The sequence below is a fragment of the Triticum urartu genome, chromosome 3A, assembly GCF_056163025.1.
Source record: "Triticum urartu cultivar PI428250 chromosome 3A, HENAU_Tu73, whole genome shotgun sequence".
Classification (NCBI taxonomy): domain Eukaryota; kingdom Viridiplantae; phylum Streptophyta; class Magnoliopsida; order Poales; family Poaceae; genus Triticum; species Triticum urartu.
This window is the reverse complement of record NC_141875.1, coordinates 460,725,261-460,741,138: the sequence shown is the minus strand read 5'-3', so window position 1 is coordinate 460,741,138 and position 15,878 is coordinate 460,725,261. Positions and strand designations below refer to the sequence as shown.

General features: G+C 46.1%; 2 protein-coding genes across 2 annotated transcripts; both read left to right on the top strand.

Moving 5' to 3' along the window:
* The first annotated feature begins 451 nt into the window (after positions 1 to 451).
* On the top strand, positions 452 to 1,031 carry LOC147980075 (uncharacterized). Its single transcript, XM_087516823.1, has 2 exons — positions 452 to 590; positions 678 to 1,031. The coding sequence occupies exons 1-2, from the start codon at positions 482 to 484 to the stop codon at positions 911 to 913; spliced, it is 345 nt and encodes a 114-aa protein (XP_087372949.1). The 5' UTR covers positions 452 to 481; the 3' UTR covers positions 914 to 1,031.
* Positions 1,032 to 5,347: 4,316 nt separating this feature from the next.
* KAT3 (potassium channel protein) lies at positions 5,348 to 11,368 on the top strand. The gene is made up of 9 exons (XM_087516822.1): positions 5,348 to 5,508; positions 5,618 to 5,833; positions 5,943 to 6,098; positions 8,975 to 9,032; positions 9,116 to 9,433; positions 9,534 to 9,875; positions 9,962 to 10,000; positions 10,512 to 10,697; positions 10,825 to 11,368. The coding sequence occupies exons 1-9, from the start codon at positions 5,348 to 5,350 to the stop codon at positions 11,134 to 11,136; spliced, it is 1,788 nt and encodes a 595-aa protein (XP_087372948.1). The 3' UTR covers positions 11,137 to 11,368.
* Positions 11,369 to 15,878: the final 4,510 nt, after the last annotated feature.

Here is a 15,878-nt window from a genome sequence, read left to right as displayed (position 1 = left end):
AGGTCCTTTTTTGCGGGAGCTGACCACGAACATATCAGGCCATCATTTTTGACAAAGCTGACGACAAATACATCACACCTTAGTTGTGGCGTGCGCTAGTAGCTGGCCTGCTTCCCAGCCTGCCGGGCAGCGTGCATCCTTTGACAAAAATCATTCCGCCGGATGAATCCGGATGGTGGCCAACCGTGACAGACTTCCTCAACGGCCCTTCCCGCCGCTCATCTGCCCTGCTGCGGCAAATCCAACGGCCCATACCTGCACACGTCATAGCACGAGTAGGAAAATACAGCAGACCCAGGAACCGCATGGCACTTGGTCAGAAGCGGCTTGCTGGTGAATCAAGTCCGGTCAGCGGGACAGACTTCTGACACGAAAACAAAGCATCACCAATTCCCGCCTCTTTATAAACCCGACGCGAGTGAGCCACCAAATCATGCAGCCTACAACCTGGGAAAGCACAAGCAAGCCAAGCGACAACACCATGAGGGCACAAGCTGTCGTGCTCGCCTGCTCGCTGTTGGCGTCCGCGCTGCTGTGCCGGAGAGCCGCGGCCTCGCCGGCGTTCATCGTCGGGAAGCTCGTCATGGGCGGTGAGTATTCAATCGTACACCAAGAGCTGGCCAATCGGTTTGAGTACGATCGACTAGCGTACTCACACATGTGTTTGTGTTTTGCAGGGGTGGAGTTACGCCGTCCCGTGATGGACACCATGACGGCGAATCAGTCAACACCACTGCAACTTTCGACGGCGGCGAGCGATGGAAATGTGGACGGACTCCATCCGAACTGGTTGTCTTTGCTCCCGGAAATAACCTCACCGCTGGACCGGAACCATCCCTTTGGCGAACAAGGGATCGTGCTCGATCACTTGCTCGTGTTTTTGGTGCTCTTTGTTGTGTACATCTTCCGCTGATTTCGAGGCAGTTCCAAATCTTCTCCGGATTACACTCAGATCAGATGTATTATATGTACTGTGTACTATAGTTAATGTCCTGCGCAAGCAGTAGAAATAATAATCTGATATGTTAATATGAAAATGTGATAATACATTGGTTTTCTCTTTTCTCCAAGTAATTGTCAGGAACGTTGACTTTCATTAAGAAGTATAGAAGTAATATTCTCAGACTAGACCCTTTGTAACTAAAGGCGCCAAAAACCGCCGCAGCCACTCCTCTCCTTCGCATCCTCTCATCGCCACCGCATGATGTGGTTGGCTAAGCCCGTGCTTCGGGAAGTGGCGAATAGAGGCTACCATGTCGGCCAGCTCTCCGAAGATTCCGACGATGACCCCAGGATGAAGACGGGTTCGAACGACGACTCGGGCCCGTGCCCGGGCCGCTCGATGCTGGCTTGACCATGGAGTAGGTGTAGGCACACTTCAACACCGCCATGGCCGAGGAATAGTTGGTGCCGGCACCTATGTCGGTGTTCCGACAAGCGCGGGAGGAGCAGCAGTACAATCTCTTCCTCCTCGAGCAGTATCAACTGGCGGAGGGTCAAATCTCCGGCAAGCACGCGAGCAAGGAATCTGTGACGGCCATGGTCGTGACGAATCCCAACTTCATCGCCGAGCAGCGGGCTCTCTATGAGGCCGCGCACGCTCAAGCCGATGCTCGCAACGTTGTCCCGACGCTGCCAGACGCGGTCACGGCCTTGTCTGACACGGAGGCGGCACTGGCGGCGCAATCGATTGCGAACGAGAACGCTGCCACTTCTGTCTCTTACGCGCCGCCAACAAACGTTTGTCGATGCGGGTGGGATGACGAGCGTGTCGGCCCGTCCCCGTCCATCGTAGATCGCACGTCCACCGGCGACAGGCAGATCGAAGACTCCTATAGGGAAGAGTAGTGCATGGGAGGCGGCGGGGCCTCAAGTCCAAAGTGGGTTGGTCCGTCTTCCATGTCCTACTCTTCCTCGCCGGCAACCACATTTTCACTTCACGGGTCTAATTCCTGCCGCTCATGGAGACGGCGAGTTGGACCCGATGATCGTCGGAAGGGAACAATAAGGACGTGGAGGACGGGCGCCGCCATAGGCTAGGTTTAGATCCGGTTGTTTTTTTTAATGAAAAGGGTCAAAAATGAAACTAATGTGCTCCGATTTATATGAAAATCATCCGGTTTGGACGAATTTCATTCGGTTTGTTGAAATCTGCTTTTGAATATATGTTGGCATGGTTGGATGGCCGGCTCCCGTATTAGTGTCTGTGGACTGGTCCCCACCAGTCCATGGAAGGATACAATGTCCGATTTAAGGGTCGGCATTGGAGATGCCTTAGACATAGATGACGCCTTCAATTTTCTATGAAATATATCAACATACAAACAATCAACATCTTCAACACCAAATTCTTGTAGTTATATTCTCTATAAAATATATTTTCATACCATGTATATTTTATGATGTAGATCTTATAGCACACCTATAACTTTGATTAATTTAAAAGAATAGGAGTGCAATTTTAGGAGAACCAACATTAGGATACGAGGTCACAAAGGGAACTAGATCATCAAGAGGGTCCATCCCCATCTCCTCCTCTTGGGGTGCAAAGGCAAGTGCTCATGCCAAGATAGTTTCTTCTCCCTCTTCCTTTTGTGATTGTCGGGTCATTGTAATGTCTAATGTAAACTTGTGATAAAGGCATCACTTTTACATCATTAAAAAAGCAAAGAAGATATTACAATGACAACCGTCATTGAAAACAAACAGAGATATTATGTGACACTTTGCGGTGATTTTTTTTTGAAACGGAGGATTACCCCAGCCTCTGCATCGCGCGATTCACACAACCATATTTATTGCATTATTCAACAAGGCATTACAAAATAAATACATAGATCAACTCAAAGACACCCTCCTGGCAAAAAATTATCGCCCTACCTACATGATTAATGATGTGCCCTGACCTCGCGCCATGCACACCAAGAAATCCGGTGGCCTCACCAAACCACCCGCCGGCTACTCGCAGGTCTAGCAAAACCTCAGCATGCACCACATGCGCATGCTGTTGAATCTGTCACCGCCTTCTTCCGCAGTCCCGTCTTCAGGAGAAAACAATGCACTAATCTTGCCAGACCCTTCTGTTGTCAACGTCATCACGACGCCAACATCCTGTGCGCCCATCAAACAGTATCGAGCGCCAAGACCCCGCTGCACCTTCTCACCAAGACTCGCTATCGTCAATACTATAGATGGCATGCTGCAACACCTTGGTCACCACACGAGAAGCATACGGAGACCTGCCCGCAGCCACCAAGCCAAACATTTGTCCCTCCAGACGATGTACACCCCCAAAGGTGACGACCCATGGGGGTGACGACGCAGGAACCTCGCCATCATCTGATTCGGAAAAGCCCGAATCTTGGGTTTCCCCCCGGGGCATACAGGGAACGTGAATCGCCGCAACAACGCCTCCAATGAGGTAACGGCACACGCAGGCGCCGCCGTTGATAGTTCTGGCCGAGGCCGAACCAAGCTTTTGCTGTCAAATTTGTAACCATCCCAGCTGGACCACCGGATTGACCACATGTGTCATCCAGCACGCCCATGTGTGACGTATGCTACCGAAAACTGCACGACCGGAGCCGCACCGCAACCCGGAACTGCCACCGTGCCTGGGTGAACCATTGGCCATAGAGGGCCCCTTATCGTTGCGCCATCGACGCTGCACGACACACACGTCTAGGACACCCGTGCGGATCTCCACCGCAAGCGCATCCCAGAGCCACGGCGGAGGAAGGCCCCGCCACCGCTAGCATCCCCCGCCTGGGCTTTGCCCCGCGGAGCTCTGATGGCGGTGAGGAGAGGGGCGACGGCGACTCGAAGCCCTAGATCGGATCGGGAGGGAGGGGACCGAGAGGAGGAAATCGAGGGAGGACATGGGGGGGGGGGGGTTGCAGGTCGAGGTGATGCAGATAGTAGATACATAAAAAAAATTCATGTAGAAACCTTGTCAAATTCCCTTACGTTGTTCTGAAGGACAGATTTAGTATTTGTAGACTGTAACAAAGTTTTAAGCTCTCTAAAATCAATTGTCAAGCCAAGGGGTGACACATGAGATTGCAAAGTATAGTCTTGATAATAGGTTCGATGGTGTGTTTTTGAGAAGTTTTCTATTATGCGTGGCATAGGCAGGTAGTCTACCAACATGAATGTAAATTTTACTTTTATTGTTCTTTGTACTACCTTTACAATTAATAAATAGATCTGAAATTTTCTCGGAAAAAGAAAGAGGAACCAGTATAATAAGTAATAACCTTTTAAGTAATTAATATACATGGTTTTAAAAATGAATATCTGGAAGGGACGATACCATTGGGGGTAAATATAGATTTTTTAGGTGGCGCGGGGGGGGGGGGGGGGGGGGTGGGGGGGCAAATATAGATGGCAAATCCGAGTTGTCACCCGGGTGAGCCCATCAGCGTTTTCTTTCTGTGTTTCTGTAACTTTTCCTTTTTCTCCTTTTCTTTTTCTTTCTAGTTTTCTTTTTTTCTTTTATTTCATTTTCTTTCGTTTGGACTCTAAACCATTATTATATGAACATATACCCACATGTTTCTAAACATTTTTTCAGAATCTATGAACTTGATGCAAGGGATACATAAACTTTTAAATACACGAATATAGTTTTCTCAATAATGGAACTTTTAAATAAGCAATAATTTATTTATTTCACACATGTCAACATATATGTACATTATGGACATTTTTTATGAATATATGAAAATTTATAAAATTATATTTGACCTTTTTAATCCAAAGTTTTATTTATCTTACACAGGGACATTTTTAATAGATGATGAATATTTTATTTCCACGTATGAACATATATATCTACATGCATGACATTTTGTGCACCTTTTAACTATTTCTTTAAAACTGATTTCTGACAACTAAAAAACTGAATTCTGACAAATACTCGTCAGACATATACTAAACAAAATATTTTTCCGAGATAAAAAATAAAACGAATTTAGTGGGCCCTGCTCTGGCCAACCCATGTAAGGGCCCTATGTGTGTTTTCCTGGTTGGGCCGAGACAGCCCAAACAGGTGCCAGCTTGAAGTCCTGTTCTCCTTATTTTCATTAATTTTGTTCCCATATTATCCGGTGGATACTTGGAGGCCGAAGCTTAAGGTAGGAAGATCAACTCATTATTGTATGTCATAGACAAAAAGGTAGGCTGATAATGATTATTAAGAGGGAAGTTAGGAAGTAAATACAATTCCACTGTTTCTTTTGGATTCGACTAATTGGATAGCACTAAACTTTCTCATTCAATACCCTACATCACCGATTCGATACTTTCCCAGTTAACCCTGGGCCGGCCGCAGAGGCTGCTAGTCAGCATGGCCATGGCGGGCGTAGGATGTCAGAGAGGTTCGTCGTCGTCGAGGATGCTCCTGCCGCGGAACATCAGCCTCTCCACCGGGCATCTCCCGGAAGCACTGGGCGGAGCCCCTCCGCCGCTCCGGCCAAACGTCATCAACCCATACGGCCGCCCCTACAGGTGCGCGCGGCTCGATCGCCTTAGGCATGCATGCACTGCACGTACTAGAAGTGATCCATGAACCCACGTAGTGGGCGAGCTTGAACGATGGAGTTGATCTCGATCGCAGGTACTGGCAGATGTTCCTGATCGTGCTGGTGGCCTACTCTGCGTGGGCGTCGCCGTTCGAGCTGGCTCTGGAGAAGGCCGCCTCCCGGGCGCACCTCGTCGTGGACCTGGTCGTCGACGTCTTCTTCTGCGCCGACATCGTCGTGTCCTTCTTCGTCGCGTACCGGGACAGGTCCACCGACCTCCTCGTCGACGACCGTAGCAAGATCGCCGTGAGGTACTAACTCATACTCATCGCTGAGAATTAATTTGTTTCCTTTAGGACTCTTGGCGATATCTGTGCGTATAATAAGACCATGCGTATTTTGCGCGGATTGGATTTATAGGTACCTGACGCGGCCGTGGTTCGTGCTGGATGTGGCCTCCACAATCCCGTTGCAGATAGTCTACCAGCTCGTGAGGGGCAAAAAAAACGGCCCCTGCGGGTTCCTCATCCTTCTCCGGCTCTGGCGGCTGCGTCGCGCCAGTAAGCTCTTTACAAGGTACTCTACGTACGAGCATACAACTCCATACATACAATGTACTTCTACTTCGTATCTCATCTCTCTAAGAGCATCTCTAACTGATCCCCTAAAAAATGTTAGAGAGATAAATATGATTTTACTCCAATAAACCACACCTAACCGATCTCATAAAACTGTTAGAGTGGGGTAATTTTCACTCCGTGACCTCCCCAACCCGTAAATATACCCAAATGATGAATGCCACGCATCATATGCACGGCATTCCGACCCTAACGTTGGCAGTTCGAGTCACACAAGGATGACAATTTTCGGTGACATGCGGCAAGGCTTTGTCCAAAATAAACTTAAGTCCAAAAATTGTCATGCTTGACAAGTACAGTTGCTATCCTCTCTCGAAATAGATTTTCGACCCGCTTTATAGATAAAGTAAACATCCATACAACCATGTCATTAAACTTGTCATCAAAAACATTCGAAGTTGCCATGTGCTCGTACTTGACATTCGGTACTTATCAGGGTCCTAAATATACTAGGCTGGCCGTTGTTGGAGTAAAAATCTCCCTCTCCCCACCGCTTGACCTTATACACTCTACCGCCATGCTGCCCAAAATGGCCGGATCCAGCCGCGGCCGCTCCACGCTCCAGAGCCCATGGTCGTAGCATTGTGTCCTCCTCCTGCGGCGACACTTCCTGGTTCCCTGACATGCCGACATCACCGGCGCCACAGAGTAGGTACCTCACCATGTGGCAGCGAGCATGGGGGGTGTGGGTGGCGGAGATCACCAACCACGATACCCGCAAACGGATTAGGACCGGTTCCTACTAGTCGGCGGCGCGGGCGTACGACATCATGCCGGTGCGCCTCCACAGTGCAAACCCCCGACTAAACTTCCCTGATAGCGTGCCGACTAGGAATACATGGCACAGCTTCGCCGCCTGTACCCGGAGCGTGTCGAGGAAGAGCGCCGACATTACAACTTCTATAGGCCGGGTTTTTTTTTGAAAAGGAGGATACACCCCGGCCTCTGCATCTGGGAGATGCATACAACCACTTTATTAATTATTCACAAAGACTTTACAAAGTAATACATCGGTATGCCTGAAGCCACCATCTTGGCAACATTTGTCGCTACTCCTATGTCCTTGATGAAGGGGTGCCGAATATCCGAGCCGAATACCAAACAGACATTGCACCAAAGCCTAACATCTAAAGCCGGATGCCCCAGCCCAGCCACATACCGGGACTGTGTCACGCACCGGTCCGGTGCACTCCCATAAGTCGCCGCCACCATCTTCCGCTAGTCCATCTCCAGAGCAGTTACTGACGCACCGACCTTGTCAGGCCTGCCATCGACACCACCACGACGCCAGACAGCGCCACCATCCTGCGCGTATCCATCCGCCCGCTCACGTCGCTGAAACTCCACGGCGCCATGCCGCAGGGATCCGTCGTCGGCCTTGCGGTAGATGGAATACTGCTCCTCCTCTAGTTCCCTCCAGCCAGCACTTGCTCCAAAACGATGCCCTCAGGAGGGCGAACGACACTGAAGGCGCTGTCATCGTCCGAACCAGGAGACCTAGATGTAGGGTTTCCCTCGGAGCATTCCGAGCCTGATGACGACGATCATCGACCTTTTCTTGCTCTGGGTTCGACGGAGATGGCGAGAGCGGTGGCGATGGTGCGGGCTAGGGCGGTGGCGGCGGAGTGAGCCGGGGCACCGGCCACATGACCGACGAGGAATGGGACAAGATGATTGCCGAGGTCAATGGTAATGATGATGATGAGTAGTTTGTTTAGTTTTTATCTAATCTTCCGTTTAGATTCATTTAATGTTATATGAAATAGCTTACGGTAGTGGCTGAATCGAGTTCCAATCAAGTACGATAGATTAGTTTGATCAAATTTACACCGAATTTATATTTATTGTTTGAAGGAGTTAAGTTTAAGTGTTTGGTTAGAAACTACACTTAATTTTTTAGAGGGGCAAATATACTCATATGAAAGATAGAAAGTCATATACTCCTCTAAATTAGAAGGGATCGATTAGAGATGTTCTAACACCAATATACAAATATCCTGGCCCAATAAAATCAGCATGTCTGTCGACATAGAACGAAACAAGTAACACCTGTTCGGAGGCCAGAATCCATCTGGGGTGGAATAAAATGTCAGATCTTGAGTCACTTCAGTCAAATCCTTTGGCAACAGGGCCATTTAGGAATTTGTGTCTGGCTAATAATGTGTACGAGTGTGCTCAATAATGCATCCATAAACGATTTAAGATATGTTTTATAGAGTTGGGCGGCGTGGCATTCTTTCTTTGGCCTTATCTTGTCGGCTGTATAGTGCAGTCGCGCTGCAAGCGACCTTATCTGAGACTGAGACTAGTTATAATGGGGAGTATCATATAGTAGTATCATGCATATGATACTAGTGTATGATACTACCTTCCTAATGCATAGTATCATATATTAATATCATGTAATATTCTATTTATTGTCATGCATGACATAAAGCAGCATAACATTTATTATGATACGGTATCATGATATGATACTCCACCATCTCTTTCTTTATTTAAGGTTATGACACCTCATCAAAATTGTCTAGTTGGCATGCATGATACTACCATTACAACTAGCCTGAGACCGTCGATGATTCATTGATCTGAGTATTTCATTAATGGTTCACATAAAGCATGGTGGTGAACAGAGGCTAGCAGATGTGTTGGTACTCCCTCCGTTCAATTTTGTAAGTCATTTCAGATAGTTCAAAATTGACTGTTTTGTACATTGTCTGAAATGTCTTCAAGATCTTATAAAAGTGAACAGAGGGAGTACTAATAACAAGATGAAATCACACACATTTATTTATCTGGATATGGACATTGCAGGTTGGAGAAGGACACCAGGTTGAGCTACTTCTGGACTAGGTTTATCAAGCTAGTCTGCGTAAGAACAATACTTGAACACGAAATTCGTCAGCAAACCCGAATTACTAGTTGGCCCATGCGTAACAGAAGTTGCCGATGCAGGTGGCTCTGTTTGCGCTGCACTGCGCGTCGTGCGTGTACCTGTGGCTCGCGTTCCACTACCGGGACAAGGAGCAGACGTGGATCGGCAGCCTCCGGGGCGACTTCAAGGAGCGCAGCGTGTGGTTCGCCTACACGTACGCCGTGTACTGGTCCATGACCACCATGGCCACGGTCGGCTACGGCGACCTGCACGCCGCCAACACCGGCGAGAAGCTCTTCAGCATCCTCTTCATGCTCTGCAACATGGTCGTCGCCTGCTACGTCATCGGCAACATGACCAACCTCGTCGTCCACGGCGCCACCACCACATTCCGCATGGTACCCTCCTTTTCCTTACCCGCCGCAGCAAACGCGTACTAGTAAATGCACCACACGCAGTTGCAGTTGATGCATGATGCACCATTAATTGGACCTGCAGAGGGACATGGTGGACCAGGTGGCGAGGTACGGGAAGGCGAACCGGCTGCCGGTGTGGATGCGGGAGCAGATGGTGGAGAGCGTGCAGCTGAGGTTCCAGATGGCGGAGCTGCTGCTGCCCGACGAGGTGCTGTCGGAGCTGCCCAAGGCCGCGAGGTCGGCCGTCGCGCAGCACCTCTACAAGGCCACGGTCGAGGACTCCTACCTCTTCCGGGGCGCCTCCGACAACCTCGTCGTGCAGCTCGTGTCGGAGATGAAGGCGGAGTTCTTTCCGCCCAAGATGGACATTGTCCTGGAGAACGAGATCCCGACCGACTGCTACATCATCGCGTCCGGCCAAGTGGTAAATTCACTGCACATATTTCACGCCCTGTTTTCTTTTAGTAAGTATATATATTCCTTGACTGACATCATTGTGTGTCATTTCAGGATGTGTTGAGAACCGCCAAGGACGATGGCCTGGAGAAGGTAAGCTCGGCCTGAAATTTGCCGGAACCGACCCGGATTTTCTGCACCCGAGCTCAAATGAATCCGGGTGAACAGTAAAATCAAAACTAAATCAAAAAAAATTCAAAAAAATCCAATTTTTTTTTTGGAGAAACATTGACAAAAGTTTTAAGTGCTTGCAAAAATTCATCATGAAATCACATTTCTAGAAGGCGTGGCAAAAAAACAAAATCAGTACTCTGAAAAAGCTACTTTCAACAGCATTTTGGAGCACTGAATTTGTTTTTTTTGCCACGCCTTACAGGAATGTGATTTCATGATGAATTTTTGCAAGCACTTAGAACTTTTGTCAACGTTTCTCCCAAAAAAAATTTAGAATTTTTTGAATTTTTTTTTGATTTTTTTTCGATTTTACTGCTCACCGAGCTCAAATGAGCTTGGGAGCAGAAAGGCACTTTCGCACATGAACTCTTCTTTTAACTGAAAAATGGACACCGACTATATAACCTGCGATTGCTCTGTCTTTTTTCAGTTTAGCATGAGGATAGGGCCACATGGCATGGCGGGTGAAATCGGTGTGATGCTCAACATCCCGCAGCCATTCACCATCCGGAGCAGAACCCTAACCCAGGTCATACGCATAAGCCGTAGCCACTTGCAGAGCACCATCCGGCCTGCTACTGCAGACGGGGACACTATATTCTCCAACTTTGTTCAGGTACTATATGCACATATGCTGCATTATTCAGGTGTTGTCCCGAAGCAAAAATATACTGATTATTCAGTGTAAAAAATTGTTTTACTAGATTGTCTGAACTTGGCATTAATTTTACCTTTCTCTCCAGTATCTTGAATCTCTGAAGGTGCGACATGGAGAGGAGCTAACATTTGCCGGAGAACTCGGGCATGACACACTCCCGTTTCAGAACGGCGACCCGATACGTGTTGTTATCCACGGCCAAATTCCGCACGGTAGTGGCATGGCGGGCAACCGCGCGGCAGGGAAGCTCGTATGTCTGCCTGGTTCACTGGAAGAACTGTTGAAGCTTGGGGAAGACAAGTTTGGAATGGCGGCGAGACATGTCCTCACCGCCGACGGCGCGGAGGTGGATGACGTTCGCGCGCTGAGAGATGGCGATCACCTCTTCTTAAGTTGACAGGGAACTGTACTCAAGTCTCTAACTCAGTGCATGTGTAGATAGGGGGATCGACTACGTGCAAGTTGACTGATTTTTATTTATCGATCAGTCGACCGACAGTCGATTTATCTTTGGACTGTAGCGATTACTGCTGACGAGGATGAGGACAGACAACAAGCATGTATCATAAGGTGTATCATGCATGCCAATTAAGTTTTTTTATGATGTGGCACACAATTGAATAAGTAAAGAGAGGATGTGTTATCGTATCAGAACAAGTATAATAAGGTAAGTTAGCAGGATGTAAGGATTAAAATATTACTAGCAAAAATGCACGGGAGGAAAAAAAATGTTACGTATACCAAAACATCCACCAGTGTGGCTCGATAGCACCCAGGCGGCAATGGCAGGGATGCGCACGCCGAGGCATGAAAAAAAATGCATATCAATCAGGATTGCAATGTTGCACTTGCCGCATCGGAGACCCTGGATCGAAGATGCTAGATCGATATTTTAAAGAGAAAAAATATGAATCCTAACAAATACATCGTGAAATAAAAACAATATGTATGCACCACTATAAATATTGCCAACTGATGCATTCAATGTTGCATGCAGAATCCACTGAAATTTGGTTATCTTTATTTTTTATTTTCATCAGCAGCCCATTACACGTTCAAAGGTGGTGAGGTAGGAAAGTTTTTTTAAATTTAGACAAAGCTCATGCATGCAGGCTGCTAGCCGATCGATCAAACTAATGCTCACCCAAAGGACACACCGGCGCGCACTCCACTCCACATCTACTCACAACACCATCACATGATTTCAACTCCTCGAGGCTTCAGCTCGAGACAATGTTCTTCTTCAGGGATTTCTCACTGTCACCGTGTTGTTTCATGTCGGCATGCAATTTTTGGCTAAACCTAGCCGCCAGCCAGACCTCATTGGACCGGCCGCATCACACATCAGCCGACCCACCAATGTATTTGTCCTGAGAGCTCTTTCTCGCCTGGACCGCGGCTCTGCCGGATCATAGCCCCGTACGGCCTTGGCACCACCGCCGCACCTCCTCGTTACAATCACTATCTCATCTTCGGTCGTCACCCACATGCATGTCCATCTTTTCATTGATTTAAATATTCAAGAAAGCCCGCCTCTTGTCTGCTCTCACAAGTTCTTTTCTTGGGCGACTTGCTATAGGAGGCCAGCTAATGTATATAACATGGTACAAATCGGTTTAAAGAAACGATGTGGTACTATTTAAAATAATAGTCAATTTCTAGTGGGTTGCTGCCTTGCTCACATCAAGTCACAAGTTACATTTTTTGCGGGGAAAGTCACAAGTTACATACCTGAGCGAATTAGTTTTAATATAGAAGCATGAGCTAGCTCAGCTGGACCAACGCCGGGGATTGTACAGTGGGGCCATGGCATGAAACATTTTTATTAATGTATTGCAGGTTTATTTTTAGAAAAAGAAGGGGTTTTTTAAAAATCATGACGGACTAAGAATACATATTTTCTTTATTAGTAGATATAGATATGTTTGCTGAGTTGGATGTGAGAGAAGAGGAGAGAGAAGGGAAGCGGGTTGTAGATTAACAGCCGGCCGCATTATGTACTCCAAGAAACAATGTGAAAGTGTAAGGTTGGTCATCTATTAATGAAGTAATACTACTTAGTAACTAGCTGGAGTACTATACATGTTGACTAGATGATGTGGTAACATCATATAGTCGATTGTTGGCTATATTGTTAACCATGCTCTTAGGCTGGCCATAGTGGGGGTAACATGCATTTGGGACGCAAGCATGCTTATGTCACAGACAATTAAAGAAGAGAGAGAGGGTTAAAATAACATAGGTAAATATTGTATCATAATAAATGTTATGCTACTATGTGTCATGCATGATAATAAATAAGATGATGTATGATACTATACACTACGAAGATAGTACTTCTTCCGTTTTTATTTACTTTGCATATTAGAGTTAACTGAAATTAAACTTCATAAAGTTTGACTAAATTTATAGAAAAAGTACAAACATTTATTATAGCAAATCTATATGATCTGAAAGTACATATTGATTTGTTATTGTACTCCCTCCGTCCCAAAATAAGTGACTCAAGTCTGCACTAACTTTATACTAAAGCTAGTACAAACTTGAGTCACTTATTTTGGGACGGAGGGAGTATATGTTAATGTTTTTTTTATAAATTTTGTTAAAATTTACAAAGCTGACTTTGATTAAAGCTAATACGCGGACTAAATAAAAATAGAGGGAGTATCATAGACTAGTATCATATGCATGATACTAATATACAATATTCCCCACTAAATGTTGTACTACTTTGTGCCATTCATAACAATTAATAAGACAATTTAAGATACTAATTTATGATATTGTGCATTACGAAAATAGTATTATACGCATGATACTAATATATTATACTTCCCGTTACGGTCAGCCGAATAGTTGATCCCTTCCTGCATGATAAGAGATGCACACGTTTGGTCGAAATCACAAGTTAAGGGTTATGATTTGTCTAGGTCTCATCTAGACATGGAGCGATCGCTTACAACCATACTGATAATTGTCAGGCCCAGGTCCTATTTTTTTCTCTTCTTTTCTAGTTTTATGTGTTTTTAAGAAAACAGTTTTGTTTTCTGTACTATAGTCTTTTCTAAAATGGGTTTTTATCAGTTTTGCCATCAGCTGTATAATGCTACTCGGTTTTGCCACTAAACATTTGCACTACTGAAAAATGCCACTGTCATATTAGATCAAGCTTAAAAAGACTATTTCACCGTTACCGTTTGGTCAATACACGTTGACTAAAGGTAGATGACGAAACTACCCCTATCCCACCCATGGCAGCTTCGGCTTTTCCTCCCGCCGGGCACCGCCACCGGAGCTCCGGCGCTTCTCCCGCCTTGCTCCGCAGCTCCTCCCGAGTCTTGAAGTGCAGTTGTTCCACGGCAATGGCGATAGACAACAGGACCGAATCGGAGGGTTGCATCGGCCACAGGACGCCCCAACATGACATAGACTCTGAAATTCCTGCATTGTGAGTATACTAATTCTCAGTGCGTGTGTGGTTGAATATAACTTGTAGAGGTCGAAATTTGTACGTATAACGTGTAGTAGCTGACTTTGCCTTAGTGATAATCGCATGCAATTTGGTACTTGTGTTCCTGATGGTCATGGTCAGGATGGATGCGGATACTGCTTGTATGCTGACAGTTAGGATGGAAACAAGCTGTGAGAGTAGCGATGGTCTCAAGCGATATGTTGGCGGCTTTGATTTTTCTCTATTCGTAGAACCTAGTATCACACACAAAACATTGTTGCACAAGTTGTGTGATAGCTATCCATGGGGGTGGCGTGATTACGTTGAGTTGAAGTATTATGACAGGGAGCAGAATAAATGGGTTGTTGTTGTATGTGATGATGATGCAGCTTTGATGTTTGGAAAACATTAAGATTCAAAGAAAATATCTATGCACATTGAGGTTCTTCGAAAATCTCAAACTCCTAGCACACCTAGCTGTAATCCACCTACACAACCTTGTTACAGTGAGAGTCAACATAGAGGGAGTCAGTCAGTTGATGTTGATACAATCAACATACAGGGAGTCAAGCAGTCTACAAGTGTTGATGATGCTAGTAGAGACATAACCGATGATGCTATACCTGATGATGATGTTCTCTCGGATAATGATGATGAGCGGCAGTATCCAGACTTAGTCAAGAAGTCTACCAAAGAAGATGATTCGGCAGATATGGAAGAGGAAGATAATCCTCCAGCATATGAATCCACTGACACTGAAGAGGAAGAAGAGAATAGAGACATGTGTTTAGTTGATGAAGAGGAGGAGGAGGAGGACAGGCCCATTGTAGTATATAACAAGGAGAATACATTATTTGCAGAAGGCTTGGTATTCCCCTCTTTGTTGGACTGCAAGAATGCACTTTCTACTTTTACAATTAAACATGAATTTGACTATACAGTCAAAAAGAGTGATTCTAAGAGGCTGAGAGCAAGTTGTGCATATAAGAGGTGTAAGTGGAGAATTCATGGCTCTTATATGAGGAATAGCATGATATTTCAGGCATAACTTGCTAACATCTAACTGATTTGTTTATTGTACCCTTTATTTCGTGGAACTAGTAACTATACCAATGTGGCAAGTTTAACATACTAGCAACATACTAACTGATTTTGTTGTTTCCTACAGATCAAGGTGTGTCCTTTATCTCATACATGCCCAACTAAGCTGAGAAGTGAGAAGTTCAAGCCAGCAAAGAGCAGGTGGGTTGCTGATGTTGTGCTGGATTGGGTGAGAAAGAACCTAGATAATTTCCCTACTGCTCTTCAAGAGAAGATCCATGAGAAGTACCACTTCACGGTGCCGTACATGCGTGTATCTCGTGGTAAGGACAAAGCAATGGATATGATTAGTGGAAAATGGGAAGATAGCTTCCATCATCTCTATAGTTTCAAGGCTGAGGTGGAGAAGTGTTCTCCTCGTAGTGTAGTGGAAGTAGACAAAGAGACTGTGCAGTACATGATCAAAGGAAAAGTGAGGAAGAAGGAATGCTTTAGGAGGGTGTTGTTTCATTCAAGGCATGTTGGCAAGGCTTTTTAAATGGATGTCGACCATACTTGGCCGTAGACTCACTTGCACTAAATGGGAGATTCAAAGGGAAACTAGCTTGTGCTTGTGCCATTGATGGTCGTAATTGGCTTTACCCAGT

Coding starts and splice junctions, on each gene's coding strand:
- LOC147980075 (XM_087516823.1), top strand. CDS start 482: ATGAGGGCACAAGCTGTCGTGCTCGCCTGCTCGCTGTTGGCGTCCGCG. Junction 591..677: donor CGGGAAGCTCGTCATGGGCG/GTGAGTATTCAA, acceptor TGTGTTTTGCAG/GGGTGGAGTTACGCCGTCCC.
- KAT3 (XM_087516822.1), top strand. CDS start 5,348: ATGGCCATGGCGGGCGTAGGATGTCAGAGAGGTTCGTCGTCGTCGAGG. Junction 5,509..5,617: donor CCATACGGCCGCCCCTACAG/GTGCGCGCGGCT, acceptor TCTCGATCGCAG/GTACTGGCAGATGTTCCTGA. Junction 9,876..9,961: donor TCATCGCGTCCGGCCAAGTG/GTAAATTCACTG, acceptor GTGTCATTTCAG/GATGTGTTGAGAACCGCCAA.